This window comes from Anabrus simplex, chromosome 9 (assembly GCF_040414725.1).
Source record: "Anabrus simplex isolate iqAnaSimp1 chromosome 9, ASM4041472v1, whole genome shotgun sequence".
Taxonomy (NCBI): Eukaryota; Metazoa; Arthropoda; class Insecta; order Orthoptera; family Tettigoniidae; genus Anabrus; species Anabrus simplex.
In genome coordinates this window covers 106,945,201-106,968,525 of record NC_090273.1, presented here as the reverse complement: position 1 = coordinate 106,968,525, position 23,325 = coordinate 106,945,201, and the positions used below count along the sequence as shown (strand labels likewise).

At 37.3% G+C, this 23,325-nt stretch overlaps 1 protein-coding gene across 1 annotated transcript in view; it reads right to left on the bottom strand.

Moving 5' to 3' along the window:
- Positions 1-20,000, bottom strand: part of LOC136880805 (cGMP-dependent 3',5'-cyclic phosphodiesterase) — a 164,825-nt gene extending 144,825 nt beyond the window's left edge. Inside the window, exon 1 of the mRNA XM_067153339.2 lies at positions 19,580-20,000. Coding sequence (XP_067009440.1) covers positions 19,580-19,687 — 108 coding nt within the window. The 5' untranslated portion in view covers positions 19,688-20,000. The remainder of the gene's footprint in view (positions 1-19,579) is intronic.
- Between the last annotated feature and the right edge of the window lie 3,325 nt (positions 20,001-23,325).

Genomic DNA, 23,325 nt, shown 5'->3' with positions numbered 1-23,325 from the left:
GGTCACTCAATTCCAAAACATCAACTTCATGTTGCCATTGATGCTTTCACGGCCCGTACTTATAGACATGATACTGTATAGGCTTTTGGGCTTAAGCCGTGTCGGGAAAATAAGGTGAAATTCTTTGAGTTTTGCAGGGAACTGTGCTCTGCATCATCAGAAGAAAATCTTGACTGTCCATGAGAAAGGCTTCTTAAACAATGACTTTTTGAAATTTAGACGTTAGAATAGAAGCGGAAATGGTATGTTCATTCGTCACCATACGGCTCCCCGGACGTGGCACAGCGCTAGTGTTCGAAGCAGAAGCTGGCCGAACCATCAGAAATCAGTCTAAGAGGGTCACATAATGTGTACGTAACATATGACATTGACAGGTGTATGACAATGACACAAGCTTGGAATGAAACATCTGGCGATGAGGAACATATGAATTTGGAAAATACTGAGACGAAATAACAATAGTGAAGGGACAGGGAAGGGAACTAGCTACGTAAATCCTTAATGGCTGGCAACCAGGTATTACTTAATTGATAGCCAGTGTCCCTGGTGAAATTGTTAGGATTTCTACGTATTTCCACAGCTTCCCGTATAATCCTGGACCGTATCGTAATCTATGATCTTCATATCCGTATTGACGAACTACACAATTAGAAATAGGAAAGGACTTCCACCTATCAATATTTATAATAATAAGCATAATAAGTGCAATAAATAAGTATTGATAGGTTGAAGTCCTTTCCTATTTCTAATTCTGTAATCCTGGACCTGTAGTGTCTAGTGTGGGTAATAGCTCGAGCATCTTGGAACATGACAACATGATCCGACGATAGAGCGTGCTCAGCTATTGCCGATTTGTCTGGCTGGTTGATATGATTATTCTGTTCATGTTCCTTAATACGGGTACCAATGGACCAGCATGTTTGGCCGATGTATACCTTACCACAAGTACAGGGAATTTCGTATACCCCAGGATGTAAAAGTGGGGACAATTTGTCGTTGTTTTACTCAAACTGTGAGCAATTTTAGTGGCGGTGCTAAACACGGTTTTTATATTGTGTTTGCGGAGGACCTTGGCAATTATTACAAGTGACTAATCTCATGTTTTAATCCGTATTGAAATCTGTTAGTATACAATAATATAGTTTTATTATGAATCCACCTGTTCAATACATTATTATGTTGTTACATTAAAATAACTTCATTAGTTAAAAAGTTATATATGAGACATGTTTCGCTCCCTTATAGAGCATCATCAGCCAAATCCGAATCTCAAACAATTGTTATTTACGTAACAAAGACTTAAGAACCATTAGAACACTTTTGACAAACTTAAAACTTATTCTATTCAAAAATCATAAAATATAAAATCCTTGTATACATGGCTCAATTACATGTGCTTAATAGGAACATACATTAAAATTATGGAAGAGGGAGTACTAAAATATAAAATAAATAATATATATATCATGTCCAAAATCCTAGAAAGATGTGAAGATCAATCTTAGGAGCCAAATTTGTGGATCTTCTTAGCAATGAGATCTGGTAAAAAAGTTATTTATCCCTTGTGGATAAGAGTCTATAAAGATTCAAAATTTATCGTCAAATTTGATGATTGAACTTATAACAGGATAAATGTTGGTCTTCAAGAAATTTAAATGCTTGTCATGTGACCTCGGCGAATGCTGTTGAAAAGATATGTTCTTATAGTTGTCAATGACCGTTCGTTGAACTAATGGATTTGATAAGGATGATTGAAAGGGACGTAAATCAACGTTTGTATTGAAAGCTGCTGCTTGGTTTTATCTTGTTGAATGTCCCTCCAGTTGCTGTTTGTCGGTTTGGTGTTGTCCGAGGTTATGTGGTGACTGTGTGAGTCACGTTGATTTACGTCCCTTTCAATCATCCTTATCAAATCCATTAGTTCAACGAACGGTCATTGACAACTATAAGAACATATCTTTTCAACAGCATTCGCCGAGGTCACATGACAAGCATTTAAATTTCTTGAAGACCAACATTTATCCTGTTATAAGTTCAATCATCAAATTTGACGATAAATTTTGAATCTTTATAGACTCTTATCCACAAGGGATAAATAACTTTTTTACCAGATCTCATTGCTAAGAAGATCCACAAATTTGGCTCCTAAGATTGATCTTCACATCTTTCTAGGATTTTGGACATGATATATATATTATTTATTTTATATTTTAGTACTCCCTCTTCCATAATTTTAATGTATGTTCCTATTAAGCACATGTAATTGAGCCATGTATACAAGGATTTTATATTTTATGATTTTTGAATAGAATAAGTTTTAAGTTTGTCAAAAGTGTTCTAATGGTTCTTAAGTCTTTGGTACGTAAATAACAATTGTTTGAGATTCGGATTTGGCTGATGATGCTCTATAAGGGAGCGAAACATGTCCCATATATAACTTTTTAACTAATGAAGTTATTTTAATGTAACAACATAATAATGTATTGAACAGGTGGATTCATAATAAAACTATATTATTGTATACTAACAGATTTCAATACGGATTAAAACATGAGATTAGTCACTTGTAATGAAATAGCCAACCAGGCTAATACAAACAAAAAGAATAGATATCTGAATCTCAAAATCAAAATCAGTAAGATATCCAAAGATATTTGGTTCTTGAAAGAATGTTTGAAATGTAAATTAGTACCTAGGTTTTTAAAATCTATACAAAGAAAAAACGTATCTAATTCTAAGGTAGCAGATACTCAAAACAAAATAAATGAGATCTGGCTGAAAAGTGAAATTAAAGCTCTATATAGGAAGAAATCATTTTTGAACTTGCAATTGTATTGTACACACTTGGTAATTGCACAAGAATTATCTCCTTTAGAATGGAACTCTATCCAAAATCATATAACAGAGAAACTTACAGACGTTTTAGACAAGAAACAAAAAACCCTAGATAACAAACTTACACTCTTAAAAGAAAACAAACCAAATCATAACAAATCTAACAATAGAGCAAATAATCCTAATTCTAACCTTAAAAACATTCCCACCACTATCAATCTCTCAAACACAAACTTCACTGATAATGAGATGAACCTATTAGATAAAGGTTCAAAATTTAATTGGCCTAACTCTCAAAAAGTAGAAGACGTAATCAATGTAGTAGCAGAAGTTGAATCAAACTTGAATAAATTAACACCAGATACACAAAACGACATCAGATTTGAAGTTAAAAAGAAGCTTCCGGCTTTCGTAAGGGAAATAAACAAAAGTTCTAATTCCACTCTCATAACAGAAATAATGACACTAAAAACAAAACTAAACAAAAATAATGTAATTGTTACCAAAGCAGACAAAGGTGAAACCACAGTCCTCTTAAACAAAAATGACTACATTGAGAAAACAGAAGAATTCTTTTCAGACAAAACCTACACTGTCGTAAACCAGGATCCCATAAATAAGATTCAACGGAATCTAAAAACTATCCTCAAGAATTCTACTTTTTTGTTTAATGAACAAGAACACCAAAAAATGATAAATATGAATCCAAAGTTACCAACAGCTAGGGCAATGCCCAAATTACATAAACCCAACGTACCCATACATCCTATAATAAACAGTAGAAATAGTCCCACGTATAAAACATCCAAATTTATACACTATTTCCTCAAAAGACATTACAAATTTAACAACGAATCAACAATCAAAAATTCAATAGAATTTTGTAATAAACTAAGAAAATTCAATTTACAACCACAACATAAAATGGTTTCATTCGACGTAACCAACATGTATCCAAATATACCGGTTAAAGAAACCATCAATATCATCAAACACAATCTCCTTACATACAGCAAATTAAGTAGATGTGAAATAGATGAATTCGTAAACCTACTGAAATTTGTATTAAACAATAATTACTTCACATTTAATAAAAAGATTTACCACCAAACATGCCTAGCAATGGGAGACCCCACATCGGGCATACTGGCAGACATATATATGGATCATTTGGAGCAAAACAAAATAAACACAAAAATAAATGGTCTTTGCCTTTGGATCAGGTATGTAGACGACACCTTTGTCATAATAGATAGCCAAAAAAATGATAGTGAAAAAATCCTAAGTTTCTTAAATAATATTGACCCAAATATAAAATTCACGAAAGAAGATGAAACTAACAACTCAATAAACTTCCTGGATATTAATGTAACACGAATAAGAGATAGTTTTGAATTTCAAATATTTAGAAAACCATCATACGCTCCTCTAACGATAAAAAATGATTCTCTTCACCCAAAATCACATAAACAGGCGGCTTTTTACAGTTTAGTTTATAGAGCTTTCAAAATCCCCCTTTCAGAGAGTAACTTAAAAAAGGAACTCAATTTTATAAAAGATCTGGCCTCAATTAATGGATATAAAATAAATACAGTCAATCGGATCATCAGTAAAGTAAAACAAAAGTTAGTAACTAATCTTACTCCCGAAAAAACTAAGCAGTCCAAATTCGCAACATTTACATTCACCAACCCAGCCATTTTTCAAATAACTAATCCTATTAAAAAACGAGATGTGAATGTAGCATTCAAAACACAAAATACAAACAGAAACATTTTTTTCAACCACAATAGTATAAATTCCAACATGAACCCTTATCTAAGTTCTGGCATCTATAGATTAACATGTGTAGAATGTAAATGTTCATATGTTGGCCAAACTGGCCGTAACTTTCTCACAAGATACTTAGAACACGTTAATGCTACAAAGCACAACAAACATTCTGCGATGAGTGCTCACATGAGAGAGTCAGGCCACCAATTTACAACCATAGAGAAAGACCTAAAAATTATAAAGAAGATAGAAAAAGGTAAACTAATGACAGAATTAGAAAATATTTATATCCACTTAGACCAGTATTTCAATAAGGAAAAAAATTTAAATGACGAAATTGAAATAAGAAATCCGTTGCACGAACAATTACCGAAACTCTTAAAGACGCTTAATCTAGAAAAAAGTAATTTTGCCAAAGTTTTCATTCCCAAAATAACTAATAACCATCCAACATTAAAAAACTCAACCCCTCCCTGCGCTCCTACTAGACATTCCCCTTCCAAAACCACACCCACAAACATTTCTCCTCCTACCCCTACTCCCTCCCCTCAACCCCCACCACCTCACTCTTACAACACAAGGAGTAGACACAGAACAGACAGTCACCACATAACCTCGGACAACACCAAACCGACAAACAGCAACTGGAGGGGTAAGTGAAGTTTCTAGAAACACACTCTTAACCAGCAACACAAATTCCGATTACTTACAAGATTCCTTTTCTTGTTACAGACATTCAACAAGATAAAACCAAGCAGCAGCTTTCAATACAAACGTTGATTTACGTCCCTTTCAATCATCCTTATCAAATCCATTAGTTCAACGAACGGTCATTGACAACTATAAGAACATATCTTTTCAACAGCATTCGCCGAGGTCACATGACAAGCATTTAAATTTCTTGAAGACCAACATTTATCCTGTTATAAGTTCAATCATCAAATTTGACGATAAATTTTGAATCTTTATAGACTCTTATCCACAAGGGATAAATAACTTTTTTACCAGATCTCATTGCTAAGAAGATCCACAAATTTGGCTCCTAAGATTGATCTTCACATCTTTCTAGGATTTTGGACATGATATATATATTATTTATTTTATATTTTAGTACTCCCTCTTCCATAATTTTAATGTATGTTCCTATTAAGCACATGTAACTGAGCCATGTATACAAGGATTTTATATTTTATGATTTTTGAATAGAATAAGTTTTAAGTTTGTCAAAAGTGTTCTAATGGTTCTTAAGTCTTTGTTACGTAAATAACAATTGTTTGAGATTCGGATTTGGCTGATGATGCTCTATAAGGGAGCGAAACATGTCCCATATATAACTTTTTAACTAATGAAGTTATTTTAATGTAACAACATAATAATGTATTGAACAGGTGGATTCATAATAAAACTATATTATTGGACCTTGGCAATTCGATCTGTGGTGTTGTGAATGTAAGGCAAGTAGGCAGTTGCCTTCACTTCTTCCTTCTGTGAGCTTTGCATGGTCGTTTCTGTGGGATGCAGGGCTCTATGAATCTGCAAATCGCTGTAACCATTACCCTTGAACGCGTCTTTCTCTACCTGGATATTGATGGCTTACAAATTTGTCTCGCCCTCTTGGCAAGTGTCGTAAGAATGCCTTGTTTTTGTGCTGGATGGTGGTGAGAATCTGCATGAAGATAGCGATTTGTTTGGGTAGGCTTACGATAGACGGTATGTCCTAAGGAGCCGTCCAGTTTCTTTCTTACTAGAACATCCAAGAAAGGAAGGCAACTGTCTGACTCCATCTCCATAGTGAATTTAACTGATGGATGTTGCTGATTTAGGTGGTTTAGAAATATATGAAGTTTCTCAGGACCTTCTATCCAGACCACAAATGCATCATCAACATACCTGCATCATATTGTAGGTTTGACGGGCGCCAAAGCAATAGCCTCCTCCTCAAAATGCTTCATAAAAAAATTCGCCACTACGGGCGAAAGTGGACTTCCCATTGCCACTCTGTCCATCTGTACGTAAAAATTCCCACCCCACAAGAAACAGCTGAAAGTCATGCAGTGGTAAAATAGCTTAGTAACGTCCTCAGGGAACAGGTGTTCAATGAGAGACATGACCGAGTCAATCGGCACTTTTTTTTTTTTTTTTTTTGCAAGGGGCTTTACGTCGCACCGACACAGATAGGTCTTATGGCGACGATGGGATAGGAAAGGCCTAGGAGTTGGAAGGAAGCGGCCGTGGCCTTAATTAAGGTACAGCCCCAGCATTTGCCTGGTGTGAATCGGCACTTTAGTGAACAAGGACTCCACATCGAAACTCACCAAAAGTGCATTAGGTTGAAGGGTCATGGTTGACAGCTTGTTGACGAAATACCGCGAGTCCCTGACACATGATTCAGTACGTCCTATGTGTGGCTGAAGCAATTTACTTGGGAATTTAGCCAGAGCATATGTAGGAGAACCTATCGCACTAAGAATAGGTCTGAGAGAAACATCTTTTTTTATGGATCTTAGGCAGTCCATACAATCTAGTTGGTACTGCATGCCCCGGCGACAGATGTTTAGCCTCCTCTTTTGAAATTGAAGATTGCCTTAAAAGCTTCATAGTGGTGTTGGACATACGAGTGGTGGGGTCACGTGAGCTCAGTCTGTAAACAGGCTCTGACAATATAGCTGAGATCTTATTCTTATATTCGTAAGTGTCAATAACCACTGTCGCATTACCCTTATCTGCTGCGAGAATGGTCAGTTCAGAATCATCTCTAAGTTCCTTCAGAGTTCTCTTTTCACCTCTTGTTAAATTGGGCACGGGTACAACAACGGACCTTATGAGTCTCACACATTTCTGTCTTAACTCCTCAGCCTCATCCGTAGGTAGTTTGTGGATGGCTGCCTCAACGGAAGTAATTAACTCCTCAGTAGGAATTTTAGAGGGAGCGACAGCGAAATTAAGACCCCTAGCTAGAACTGCCATTTGGTTCTCGTCCAAGGATTTATTGGAAAGACTGATGACAGTTTTACTAGCATCCGGGTATGTGCGAAAGACCGCCTGTTTCTGAGCTAGTCGGAGGAAATTTGATTTCTGTCTGAATGACACCTGGTTGAATTTTTGTTCAGCCTGTACAGCACTAATGTGATCGAAAGTCAACCACAATTCCTGCGAGAGAGTGTTGCTTAACAGCAGGAATTGCTTAACAGCAAGAATTTCACCCAAAAGCCTATACAGTATCATCATCTTCATGCTTATCCAAAAAACCTCAAACATCTGATTCATCTGGAATTTTTTCGACTGGCCTAGGGAGCGGTGATAAGAGTACAGGGAACTAGAAATCAAGTAGGGATGACATAAAAATGTTAGTTTCAACTGTAGAAGTATTGTAAAGAAAGGAATAGATTTAAGTAATTTAATAGATATATACTTACCAGATATTGTAATAGGAGTTGAATCATGGCTGAGAAATGATATAATGGATGCAGAAATATTCTCACGGAACCAGAGTTTGTATCGTAGAGATAGGATAGGAATAGTGAGAGGGGGAGTATTCATTCTGGTGAAAGAAGAATTTGTAAGCTACACAAACGTTAAAGATGACAAACATGAAATTCTAGGTGTAAGGCTCATCTCTAAAGATAATAAGCAAATTGATGTCTTTGGAGTGTACAGACCGGGAAAGGGTAGCGCTGACGCTGATTCAGAATTATTTGATAAAATAATCAGCTATGTGGGGAACGATATGGAAAGGAACATGATAGTAGCGGGTGATCTCATGTCAACTGGGAAAATAATGCAAACGACAGGAAGCATGCATGACCAACAAATGGCAATTAAGTTAATATAGGAAGGCCAGCTGATTCAGAAAGTGATGGAACCAGCTAGAGGGAAGATATTGTGGATGTGGTGCTGGTAAAATCAGATGAGCTTTATAAAGAAACCAAATAGATGAAATTAGTGATCACAAAGTTGTTTTTGTAGTAGTTAAAAATAAATGTGAAAGAAAGGAAGGTAATAAAATTAGGACTATTAGGCAGTACCATATGACTGATAAAACAGGCAAGAGGGAGTTTTTAAAAAGTAACTATGATCGGTGGAAAACGATAAATAAAAAATGTAAACGGACTCTGGAATGGGTTTAAAGCAATTGGTGAGGAATGTGCTATTTGCTTTAACGTCGCACCGACACAGATAGGTCTTATGGCGACGATGGGAGAGGAAATGGCTAGGAGTGCGAAGGAAGCGGCCGTGGCCTTAATCAAAGTACAGCCCCAGCATTTGCCTGGTGTGAAAATGGGAAACCATGGAAAACCATTTTCAGGGCTGCCGATAGTGGGGTTCGAACCTACTATCTCCCGAATACTGGACACTGGCCGCACTTAAGCGACTGCAGCTATCGAGCTCGGTAGGTGAGGAATGTGAAAACAGGTTTGTACCTTTAAAGGTGGTAAGGTATGGTAAAGATCCACTACATTATAACAGAGAAGTAGAGAGACTAAGAAGGAGGTGCAGGTTGGAAAGAAATAGAGTTGGCTGTGGAGGTAAGGAGAAATTGAAGGAACTTACTAAGAATTGAATCTAGCAAAGAAGTCAGCTAAGGATGACGGCCACCATAACTGGCGGTCATAAAAATTTTAGTGAAAAATGGAAGAGTACGTATAGGTACTTTAAAGCAGAAACAGGTTCCAAGGACATACCAGGAATCATTAATGAACAAGGGGACTGTGTCTGTGAGGATCTTCAAAAGGCAGAAGTATTCAGTCACAGTATGTAAAGATTGTTGGTTACGAGGATAATGTCCAGATAGAGGAGGTGACTAATACTATGGAAGAATTAAAATTTACCTATGACAACAATGACATTTACAGTAAGATACGAAAGTTGAAAACTAGAAAAGCAGCTGGAATTGATAAGGTTTCAGGGGACATACTGAAGAAAATCGGTTGGGATATAGTACCAGATCTGTAGTACTTATTTGATTATTGTTTGCATGAAGGAGCTATACCAAATGAATGGAGAGTTGCTATAGTAGCTCCTGTGTATAAAGGAAAGGGTGATAGACATAAAGCTGAAAATTACAGGCCAGTCAGTTTGATATGCGTTGCATGTAAACTTTGGGAAAGCATTCTTTCTGATTAAATTAGAATGTTTGCAAAATTAATAACTGGTTTGATAGAAAGCAGTTTGGGTTCAGGAAAGATTATTCCACTGAAGCTCAACTTGAAGGATTCCAGCAAGATATAGCAGATATCCCGGATTCAGGAGGTCAAATGGACTGTACCACGATTGACCTATCTAAGGCATTTTATAGGGTAGATCATGGGAGACTACTGGCAAAAATGAGTGCAATTGGACTAGAAAAAAGAGTGACTGATTATTTGTCCCTGTAATAATTAAGAGGGAATTCCTTAAGGCAGTATTATTATTATTATTTTATTTTTATTTTTTTTTGCTGTTTTGCTTTACGTCTTACCGACACAGATAGGTCTTATGGCGACGATGGGACAGGAAAGGCCTAGGAATGGGAAGGAAGTGGCCCTGGCCTTAATTAAGGTACAGCCCCAGCATTTACTTGTGTGAAAATGGGAAACCACGGAAAACCATCTTCAGGGCTGCCAACAGTGGGGTTCGAACCCACTATCTCCCGGATGCGAGCTCACAGCTGCGTGCTCCTAACCGCACGGCCAACTCGCCCGGTGAAGGCAGTATTATTGGACCTTTATGTTTTCTTATATATTTCAATGATATGTGTAAAGAAGTGGAATCAGAGATAAGGCTTTTTGTATATGTTATTCTGTACAAAGTAATAAATAAGTTACAAGATTGTGAGCAACTAAAAAATGTCCTCGATAATATTGTCAGATGGACAGTAGGCAATGGTATGATGATAAATGGGGTTAAAAGTCAGGTTGTGAGTTTCACAAATAGGAAAAGTCCTCTCAGTTTTAATTACGGCACTGATGGGGTGAAAGTTCCTCTTGGAGATCATTGTAAGTACCTAGGGTTAATATAAGGAAAGATTTTCATTGCAGTAATCACATAAATATGATTGTAAATAAAGGGTACAGATCTCTGCACATGGTTATGAGGGTATTTAGGAGTTGTAGTAAGGAAGTAAAGGAGAGGGCATATAAGTCGCTGGTAAGACCCCAACTAGAGTATGGTTCCAGTGTATGGGACCCTCACCAGGATTACTTGATTCAAGAACTGGAAAACATCCAAAGAAAAGCAGCTCAATTTGCTCTGGGTGATTTCCGACAAAAGAGTAGTGTTACAAAAATGTTGCAAAGTTTGGGCTGGGAAGACTTAGGAGAAAGGAGACGAGCTACTCGACTAAGTGATATGCACTAGCCATATGTCTTGGTAGGTGTGCTATTTACCAACTGTTAGCAAACTGGGGCAAAATACTGACAACCAGGAATGAGTCCAATAACGGACCAACTATACTGGTAACAAGTGGCATATTCCAAGCTGTCAGTGTAGAGATGGCGTGGAATGACATCGGTAGAATAATAAGTTTGAGTGGTGTCTTTAAAATAGGAAAGATCACAATATGAAGATAAAGTTGGAATTCAAGAGGACAAATTGGGGCAAATATTTGTTTATAGGAAGGGGAGTTAAGGATTGAAATAACTTACCAAGGGAGATCATCAATAAATTTCCAATTTCTTTGCAATCGTTTTAGAAAATGCTAGGAAAACAACAGTTAGGGAATCTGCCACCTGGGCAACTGCCCTAAATGTATATCAGTAGCGATTGATTGTGGGGAGTTGTGTGACAAACTATGAAAATCAGTGTTTAAGCGATGTCTGAAATGTTTACGTAACAATGTAGGTAACTTTGAATAATTTCTGTAAGACATTAAAAATATAAATAAACTGTTAATGCTACACTACACAAAGCATTTTCCGTTAACTGACTTATGTCATACCATATAAAATCTGGAGATTAATTCCCCTTCCCCCAGTTAATTCGCACTCAGCCTGAAAGGCGGAAAAGACCTCAGAAACCGAGTATTGTCGAGTTTGAGAGAAAGCAAGAGTTGGCAAAGGAAAACTTGTCTGGAGATTAATCAGAACTGACTAATGGCAAGAATGCTAGACTCAGCTTAGAGAAATCATTACTTCACCATCCTTTGGGGGCCATTAGTAATCACATCGTCACATTGAATCAGGAACGTAATAAGGGCTGTCTTAAGTTTCTTCTTCCGCCCAGCTAGAGCCCGACATTTGTTGTAACAAATAGACACTAATAGATACTTGTTACCCTACTTTCCATGACAACCAAAGACAAAAATAAAACAAGTTGCTGGAATTGAAGATGATGATGATGATGCTTGTTGTTTAAAGGAGCCTAACATCGAAGGTCATTGGCCCCGAATTGAAGATGAACCACAGTACCCCGAAAATGCATATCAAGGAAGTGGGCACTGCACTTGTTGTACCTGCAAACAGAACAGATATCCAAGAGTGTCGTGAATATCATGCCAAAGGATTCTGCACACAGAACACCAAGTGATGTACTAAGCGGATTGTGCAAACATGTGGTAAATATCATTATGGATCCGTATTGAAGATACTCTATGTAGGATGCTAATTCGTTTATAATATCACCTATTCAATATATTAAAATTTTAAACAATTAGGAATTTATCTTTATTTCCATGTGAGACATGTTTCGCCTTTCACTGAAGGCATCATCAGTCTAGTACTACCTCAAGGCATAAATCAGGTACCTGATTTGTAATTACCAAGAAATAATATTGACATATTACAGTAGGGATAGTCAATGAGAAAAACTATGTTCATTGATAATATGGATACCAACATATCAGCCATTAGCTGTAAATTACCAGTTGTGAAGGAAGTTGTGAACATTATGACGCTGTTATACATAAAGAATCAGAATTACAAATAAGGCTTTCTGCAGATGATGTTATACTTACAGAGTAGTAAATAAATTACAGGACTGTGAATGACTACAAAAAAACCTCAACGTTGTGAGATGGACAGCAGACAATGGTATGATGGTAAACGGGATGAAAAGTCAGGTTGTAAGCTTCACCAAGAGGAAAAGTCCTCTCAATTTTAATTACTGTGTTGATGGGGTGTAGTATCTCATGGGATTCACTGCAAGTACCTAGGTGTTAAAATGAGGACAGATCTTCATTTAAGGGGTAATCACATTAATGAGGTAATAAATAAAGGCAACAGGTCTCTCTATATGGTTGTTGTGGTATTCAGGGGTTGAAGTAAGGATGTAAAGAAGAGAGTGAATTTGGTTCCAGTATAAGGAGCCCACACCAGGATTACTTTGATATGGCACAACTGGAAAAGATACAAAGGAAAGCATCAACATTTTTTCTGGGTGATTTCTGATAAAAGAGCTGTGTTACGAAAATGTTGCAAACTTTGGGCTAGGAAGACTTGGGAGTACGGAGACGAGAAGTAGACTGAGAGGTATGTTCCGAGCATGGAATAACATTAGTAGATGAAAAGGCCTGAGTGGAGATCATAATATGAATATATAGTTAGAATTCAGACAAACTGGAGCAAATATTCATTTATAGGAAGAGGAATTGGGGATTGGAATAATTCATGAAGGGAAATGTTTGATACTTTTCCAAGCTCTTTGAAATCATTTAAGAAAATACTAGGTTAATAAATGATAGAAAATCTGCCATCTGGCCAACAGCCATAAATGTAGATCAATGACAGATTGCTGAATGATTGAGAACACACATCCTAAGCACTTGAAATGTGCTACCTGTGCCAGTCTGCTATTCCCCACCTGATATTCAGTCCTTATAGATTTCTTCTTGACTGACATCCTTTTAAGTCCTGGAAATACAACTTTTCATATCATACTTGCAGCACCACTTTTCAAGATCCTAAGGTAGTGCACTACAGACTTTCAGCCCAGTCTACCGTTAAGACCAAGTCATCGGCATAAGCCAAACTTCTGACTACATTCCTTCCCTGCCATTCTATACCTTTAATTAAAACTGATCTATGTAAACTATGAACAATAAGGGTAGAAGGTTACAGCTTTGTCCAAACCCAGTAGGACCGAACTACTTTGAATTAAGAATTAATTCTACCATCAGTTCTCACTGTGGATTGCTTGTCAACATAAGATGTCTTTGACTACTTGTAATAAACTACCCCTTGTCCCTGTAATCTCTCAGTATGGCCAATAACTTTTCCCTTGGTGGTCTGTCATCAATCCATCATAGATCTACATTTATGGCTGTTGGCCAGATGGCAGATTTTCTATCATTTATTAACCTAGTCTTTTCTTAAATGATTTTAAAGAGCTTGGAAATGTATCAAACATTTCCCTTCATGAATTATTCCAATCCCTAATTCCTCTCCCTATAAATGAATATTTGCCCCAGTTTGTCTGAATTCCAATGCCTTCTCTAGATCTATGAAACTAGACACAAGAGTGGTTGAATAAGTGACTAAATTTCTCAAAAACAGTAAGAAAATTAGAGTAGGTGAAGTATTCTTTGATCCTGTAATAATAAAGAGGGAGGGGAGGGAGGGGGTCTAGCAAAGCAGTAATATTGGACCTTTATGTTTTTTGTGTGTATAAATGATATGAGTAAAGAACTGGAATCATAGATAATGCTTTTTGCAGATGATGTTATATTGTATAGAGTAGGTAGTAAATAAATTACAGGATTGTGAGCAATTGTAGAGAGACGTTGACAATGTTTTGAGATGGACAGTAAACCATGGTACAATGGTAAATGGGCTGAAAAGTCAGGTTGTAAATTTCACCAAGAAAAAACTCCTCTGTTTTAATTACTGCACTGATGGGTTGAAAGTACCTCATGGGAATCACTGTAAGTACTTAGGTGTTTAATATAAGGAAATACAGTAGGCGCTCGCTAACCAGACGTTCAATAGTCTGACATTTCCAGTAATTGGATGTTTTGAACGCTTTTCATGTGGGAATGGTCAGCTCTATAGTCGAACGGTTTTGATGGGTGACCGCTCGGTAATCGGACAAAAGAAAGTACATTGAACTCCACCCCAACTACTCCTGCTGCTTGGCGCCACTACAGATAGGTTATTAATAGGCAGTGTCAGTCAGTCTTAGCAAAGAGTAGCATTATAACCTTAATGCATGTGTACTTAACTGTTAAGTGATTGTAAGTGTTACAGTTTAGTTCAGTGTGTTTAGTGTTAACAGCATCGTCACCACAAGACTTATCTGTGTTGGTGCGATGTAAAGCCCATAGCTAAAAAAAAAAATTAAAAAAAAAATTGTTTAAGTGTTAATGGGAGTTTAGGTAAATAAAAGTACAATATACAGTACAGTTAACGTACATTTTTGTGAAATGTCAATGGTCAAACGGAAACATGAGACTAATACTGAGTGTTAAAATGGAGATTTTAAGAAAGTTGGACAAGGGAGAGAAGGTTGCTAACATAGCTCGAACACATAATATTCCGCACACTACCATCTACTCAATCAAGAGTAGCAGAGAGAACATTGAGAAGTTTGTAAAAGATGCTGAAGGTGGTTCTTCTTTACGGCAAACTGTGAAAGCAGGTGAATTTTCTAAAATGGAAGAAGCACTTTACTCTTGGTTTATAAAAGAACGTGCTCGCCACACCCCCATTAATGCTGAATTGTTAAAAGAAAAATCTTTAATTTTTTATAATAAAATGTATGGAAAAGATGATTTTAAAGCAAGTGATGGTTGGTTTGCAAAATTTACAGTGCGGTATGGTATTCGTCTGTTGACTGTGACCAGAGAAAAATTGTCTAGTGACAATGTAGCTGTAGAGCCGTTCATTAAACTTTTTCTAGAGCATGTAGATGAACTAGGTCTTACAGGTGACCAGGTGTACAATGCAGATGAAAGTGGATTGTTTTGGAAATTACTGTCACGAAAAAGTTATGCTGATCGAAATGAAGCTTGTGTACCTGGTTTCAAAGTTTCAAAAGACCAAATAACTATTTTACCCTGCTCAAATGCCATTGGAACACACAAATTGAAACTTCTGGTTCTTGGTAAGCCTAAGAATCTGCGGTCATTTAAAAATTTTAATTTGCCTGTCACTTATAAAGGTCAAAATAAGGAATGGATCACAAAAGAAATCTTCTGTGTGTTAACGGGATCATCGCCATAAGACTTATCTGTGTCGGTACGACGTAAAGCCAATAGCAAAAAAAAAAAAAAAATAATAATAATTTTAAATGTTAAGGGGAGTTTACGTAAATAAAAGTACAATATACTGTACAGTTAACATAATGATTTTGTACCCCAAGTACGCTTGTTTCTCAAAAAAAGAAATTTACCTAAAAAGGCGCTACTCGTCCTTGATAATGCACCAGGACATGGACCAAATGACATGTTAATGTCAAAAAACGGACGCATTAAGTCTCTTTTCGTGCTTCCAAACTGCTGCACTCCCCTGTTTCAACCAATGGACCAAAACATAACTGACATGGTGAAAAAGAGGTACAAAAAAAAAATTTTGCTTGAGGCTGTTAGCTGTAATCACTGTGACTTTGAAATGAAATGTCGTATGGCTTTTAGTGCCGGGATATCCCAGGAAGGGTTCGGCTCGCCAGGTGCAGGTCTTTCTATTTGACACCCGTAGGTGACCTGCGCGTCGTGATGAGGATGAAATGATGATGAAGACAACACATACACCCAGCCCCCGTGCCATTGGAATTAACCAATTAAGGTTAAAATCCCCGACCCGGCCGGGAATCGAACCCGGGACCTTCTGAACCGAAGGCCAGTACGCTGACCGTTCAGCCAACGAGTCGGACGTGACTTTGAAATCATTGAAATCAATCAACTTGAAAGACGCAGTATTCATGGTTGCAGCAGCCTGGGATACTGTACCTCAATCAGCAATAAGATTATTGTGAAAGAAGTTATGGCCTTCACTGGACTCAGCTGAAGAAGGGCAAGATTCTTTTGATCCAGAAGATTTAATGCTATTTGCAGACCTGATAGACTCAGCAGTAAAGCAGGCCCAAGACACTGAGCTTCAACGAGTCGACATTCAAGATTGGTGTGACGAAAAGATCGACTTTCAAGAGGCAATAACTTGATGATGAAATTATAGCAGAGCTAGATTCATCAAACTGAGAAGAAGCTGAAGACTCATTCGAGGTGTTACCGAAGACAACTGTAAAAAACTGAAGATGCGCTCTCTGCCATCAAAAGCTGTAGCAAATGGAGAGAAGAAAACTCTGCAGCAACCAGCACTACGAAAGTTGAAGAGTGATGTACTGTAAAAATGTATAAAGGGAAGAAACAATCTACAATAGATAATTTTTTCATTTACAGTAAAATTAAAACATGTGAGAACAGTAGGCCTACATACAAATAATACATATTATTATTTTACTTAATTTTAAAAGTATAGTTTTTCAATAAATGTACCCTACTTTATATTAAACTATAGCCTAATCAAACTGTGCGAAGCGCTGGCAACCGGGAATGATTTGGCTGGAAAATTTATAATGTCCAATAACGGACCATTTGTATTGGTATTATGAATTTACTCATTCGGGACAAATATTTCAGATCAACATCTATATCATACTTCCAATAGTCGGACACTTCCAGTAATCGGACAACTTAATGGTCTAAGACGTCCGATTAGCGAGTGCCTACTGTATTTTCATTGGAGTAATCACATTCACTAGGTTGTAAATAAAGGTTACAGATCTCTTCATAAGATTATGAGAGTATTTAGGGATTGTAGTAAGAATGTAAAGGAGAAGGCATATAGGTCTCTAGTAAGACCCCAATTAGAGTAAGGGTCCAGTGTATGACACCCATACCAAGATTACTTAAGATAAAAACTGGAAGAGGTCCAAGGAAAGCAACACGATTTGTTCTGGATAATTTCTGACAAAAAAACAGTGTTACAAAAATGATGCAAACTTTGGGCTGGAAAGACTTTGAAGTAAGGAGATGAGCTGTTTGACTAAGCAGTATGTATAAGTGAGTACACTTGAGGGTCTACCTGTTCAATACATAAAATAATACATTGTTTATCTCATTAACCTTTTATTTGCGGTGCATGTTTCATCCAAAATTTGGACACCATCAGCCGCTACACTAATGACTAAAATAAAAATTAAGGCAGGTTTTAAAGAATATTCTTGATGCTTAAGTTTATGTGAGCAATCTTGTCTAGTATACAATAATTAAAAACATTAAAGTAAGTGAAACCTAAAACTACAAATCCTTGCTTTTATCAGTCCTTATTAAAATAATCTATTTACAAAAAAACACTTGTAATAAAGAATCTTGACTTGGATTTTGATTTTGAAGAGATTAAATATCTTGTGGAACCTTACACATCGCTGGTTGTCAGGTATTATTAAAATGGGACCTTAAAAATAATTGTGTAGAATAGGCGAATTCTCAAGTTGTCATTAATCAAATGGACCATTTCATGATTTTTACTGTTTATGTTTTTAGTGTAAATTAGTGTTAATAGAACTTGGAATATGAGGAATTTTGTTTTGAGATATTAAGTTCGTTGATGAAGAGAGTGGGCCAACTCTCGAAACATGTACGAGTAATAATTATGTAAACTTATGAATTGTATACCAAAATTGACAGGACGGACTCAACAACTAACCGTGGCATTTTTCATTCACCCTCACTGACAGACTTGCAGAGCAAGTTACAGAAAGGTCAAAAAAGAATAAATTGAGACTGAACAATGATAATACCCTCTCAAATAATTTTTGCAAAGGGGGAAAATACGGGATATTTCACACTGAAGGTAGACAGCTAAAATCAGTGACTAATTTTAAGTATCTAGGAATCACCAGGAAATATATTTACGCTCCACGTCAACGATCAGATAAATGCTGCCAGGAAAGCAATAAGCGACATAAGACATCTAAGCAACCTGTCCCTAAAGACTGCAATCAAGCCCTTTAACCTGAAAATTAGCCCAATTGTGGCATATGGATTGGAAAACATACAGGTTTCACCAAAAATAGGAGACAACTGGAAAGGATAGAGAGATTAAAGGCAACATTTTTAAAGAGAGCACTCTGTTTATCAAAGTACACTCCCTCTCGGTTACCATACGAAGTGACAATAGAGGCGTTCTAATTCAAGCAAATCCAATTACAACTGTGCCTGTCAGTTCACTGGCATTTGTGAAACTTCTACACGAACTTGGAAAGCCAGTATTTGAGGGGAGTTTTACACTAGTGACATTATTAATTAAGGCCATGGCCGCTTCCTTCCCACTTCTAGGCCTTTCCGATTCCATCGTCACCATAAAACCTATCTGTGTTGGTGCTACGTAAAACAAATTGTAAAAAAATAAAATAAGAGAGTTGTATGGCCATATGGCTGTAATAAACCTTTTAATAGTGAGTGATACAGGATTATATTTTTATCATTACCAGACATTACATAGGCTCCCATGGGTGAGCTCTATCGTACTGCAAATACTAAAACTAAGTCATGGTTGGCCTATCATAAAAAAATGTTTAGATGAAGAATTTGAGTTTAATTCCCACAAACTATACTGTATTCATTGATAGGGCTGCACATTCATGTTCTCTCAGTATTATTCTAGGCTAGATGAGTAAAATAAAAGGAATATCTTTGGTATCAGAAACAAAATTTATGCTTTTAGGCTGTTTCCACTTGTTTCCCCAATTTGGTGGGATAAACTAGCCTACCGGTACTTCATACTTCACAAAACGAATAATGCTTCTTTTGGCACTGACAAGTTTAGACTGGTTTCACTGTTTAGAAGCTGGTCTGTTATCAACAAACGACACCAAAACGATGTCAATTATCTTTGAATGACGGAATAAAATATTCACTATTATAACTAACGCTTTTGTGGTTCAGATCACATGCGAATGTGCTGGCGTAGATTTCGCAGGAATTTCACGATGAGTAAGTATTTACGTTATGAAACAACCAACCAAATAACTGCTTTATAAAGAGGAGTATCACACTTACATATTTATTAACTTTAATCTGTATTTCCACACTATTTTTATCATGTAGTGTTGAGCATAGTTTGAGCAAGCTGGCTGGGTCACTAACATGAAGTTTCATTGTTGACATTTTGTAGGTAAAACTCGACAAGGGCCGTGAAAGCAAAGCATCCAACACCACTTGACACTGTGTATATTAAAGTGCATTCACGTTAACTCCATCAGCTTCGTAAATTTAGTGAACCTGAATCACAGGTTATGACAGCAATGTCATTTGATGCTGAATGAAAGAGAGTACTTTTCTGTAATCTGCAAGAAGACAAACAATTACACGACAGAGGATATAAATCACTGAAAATACGCGTAACGGATTGTTCGGGGAAATATTGTAATATTTCATTATCACTCGGCAGAAAGTACACAAACCGGTTGTAAAGAATGGGTTATCAGAGATAAGATAAAGTGGCAAAGAACGTGTCGGGCAACATATAGTTTCAAGAAGTGTATACACACTTAGTCAATTGTATGGCTAATATATATATTGAAATGTTATATATTTGTATTTTGTTACTGAAAATCTTAACCTTAAAATATTACAAAAAAAAACTGTCGTTGCCAAAAGTGTAAACCAAGGTAACTCATAATATTTTGTATATTAGCCATCAGATGGCATTTGGTATTGGTACTAAGCAAAGAGCAAAGAGAATGAGTGCTAAGAATGCGGACTTCAAAGTACTGAGTCCTCCGCCCCGGAGTCTTCGGCGGGCAGGCCAAAGAAGATATTAGGGAAAGAGAAGTTACTCAACGCGAATTTATCAGAATTACATTATGGTTTCACAGCACAATCCTGAGATTGGCCAGTACAGATGCGGGCGCCTGAATGTAGAAAAAACAGTGTCCATGACGTTTAGAAGATTGGGGCCTCATGAAACCTTCCTTTATGAAGACGAAGAACTTAAGTCCGTAAAGCATTTTAAATACTTGGGTGTAATCAAATACAGTAGAGACTCTACTGTATTTGGTGTAATTTTTCAAACCCAAGGTAATGTTTTCCACCCTCCATCTCATAGACCGTCTAAATGCATCTATGAAAGCAATATCTGACATTAAGCATCTGATAAACTTATCTTTAGAAACAGCCATAAAACTCTTTCATCTAAAAATCAGCCCTATAGCAACATATGGCTTGGAAAACATTTGGGAACATTTGAGTATGAAACCAAACCAAACCCCATGGCACTACAGCCCTCGAAGGGCCTTGGCCTACCAAGCGACCGCTGCTCAGTCCGAAGGCCTACAGATTACGAGGTGTCGTGTGGTCAGCACGACGAATCCTCTCGGCCGTTATTCTTGGCTTTCTAGACCGGGGCCGCCATCTCACCGTCAGATAGCTCCTCAATTCTAATCACATAGGCTGAGTGGACCTCGAACCAGCCCTCAGGTACAGGTAAAATTCCCTGGCCTGGCCGGGAATCGAACCCGGGGCCTCCGGGTAAGAGGCAGGCACGCTACTCCTACACTATGGGGCAGGCTTTTGAGTATGAAACAGTTAGATAAAATCAAGAAGTTGAAGGCAAACTACTTGAAATGGGCTCTGTGCCTCTCCAAATATTCTACTTCCTGACTTGTGTATGAGCTATGAAGAGAGGGATTTTATGTGGAAGAGCGAAGGCTACAGTTGTTACTTCCAGCAACAACACCCTATATACATCTGCTTTGAGACCTACGATCGAAGAAGGCTGCCATCTGGGAAGATTTCTACTCTGCCGATGCCATGCTAAATCGCGAGTGGGTTTAAGGTGGATATGAACTGCGACACTTGCTGACAAGGTTCTCCGTTCATGGGTTCCATTATAAACTATGTAATATAAAGCATTATCATGAACCAGGTTTGAACTGTGTATGTTCAAGATGTGGTGCACACTGTACTAGGTACCATGTTTTAAGTTGTAAACAGCGATCGGAATCACTGGTGAAATTTTGTAACGAAGATTAATATTTTGTATATCAATTCTTTGCACATTGTGTGCATTAAATAAATTATAATTATACAAATAGCAATACTGTACAGTTAATTATCAAATAGAAATGGCACCGCAGAGAAGCGCTTAGAGACAGTCCCGTACTATGAAGTGATTTCAGTATGCATGTAACAGCAGGCGTGTAGTGAAAACCAGCATGCCACAGGCGGCAGGCGCGCGTTATGACAGCAGAAAGGGAACAACAATAAAAAGCAACACAGACTCTGCAATGAAATGAAATGTCGTATGGCTTTTAGTGCCGAGATATCCCAGGACGGGTTCGGCTCGCCAGGTGCAGGTCTTTCTATTTGACACCCGTAGGTGACCTGTGCGTCGTGATGAGGATGAAATGATGATGAAGACAACACATACACCCAGCCCCTGTGCCATTGGAATTAACCAATTAAGGTTAAAATCCCCGACCCGGCCGGGAATCGAACCCGGGACCCTCTGAACCGAAGGCCAGTACGCTGACCGTTTAGCCAACGAGACTCTGCAATAATGCAATAATACACTAGAGTGTAGTGTAATTGATACAGAGTACAACTGTGCAAAGAGAATACTAATTAAAAGTACGGTAGTGGTTGTTTGTAATTTGCTATAGACTATATATTTCTAAAAACATAAAAAAGATCATTTGTCCGGCATTCCGGATGACCATAACGATCCAAAAGAAAGTGGAATAAAATTTTTCATAACCATTACCAGCATAAATAACATAATAATCTTGGGTGGCTGTGGTAGTCGGGAGGAAGAATGGAAAGAATAAGCATATAAAATTAGCAAGAATAATAACATCTCGGTGTCTTGATTATGGGAGTGACATTTCATTGGGCAAATCTTCAGCCAATGGCAGAAAAAGATACTGTAATTACGGATCTCGCCACTGTAATGCATAGATTGCATTACATAGATTGTAACTGGTCCAGATATGATGGTTATGTGAAACTGGACACAGTAAGGTGTATATTGTGCTGATGCCAATAGGCCTAGAGCCGCGAACTTATGCCCCCAGACCCAGACCCCTTTCCTTGATCATAGTCCGATGGGTTTGCCATCAGCTGTACCTAACCAATCCAGACCAATGGTTTTGTCACTAGCCAGACCTAATCTATCAAGACCAATGGTTTTGTTTGTCACTAGCCGAACCTAAACTATCCAATCAAATGATTTTGACTTTAGCTGGGCTGGATAATTAATAATAATAATAATAATAATAATAATAACAACATTTTAAAATGGTCCAGGGCTAACCATAATGTTTTGTCCAGGGGAAAGGAAGCATGATGATTATTGTAAAATTTGACCAAAGTATAGATTGTGCTGATGTCAGTTTTATAATTGATATGAGGGGAATTAATGAAAATAATGATAACTCATTTTTTTACAGGAGGAATGAAAACATCTGTGATTTTTCCATGGCTACCCATATTTTTCTGAAAAGTAACACTAATGGTCCAGGGTAGACGAATGCTGAAAAATTATATCATACCGGTACACATACATAAACAAAGTTTAACGTACATAGGACGAGGGAAGGAAGGTTTATACCAAAATTCAGCATACCTTATTGGAGAGCATCTAAATAATAATTCGTTCCCTCGCTGAACACGGAGTTTGGTGCTATGCCCAGATTTCTCACAATTCCTTTGCCTAGTTACCAGGCTGTGGTTAACATAAAACGACAACAAATCTTCAAACTTACTGTTGAAATCATTAAAATCAGTAATTTTGACATAGCAACTTC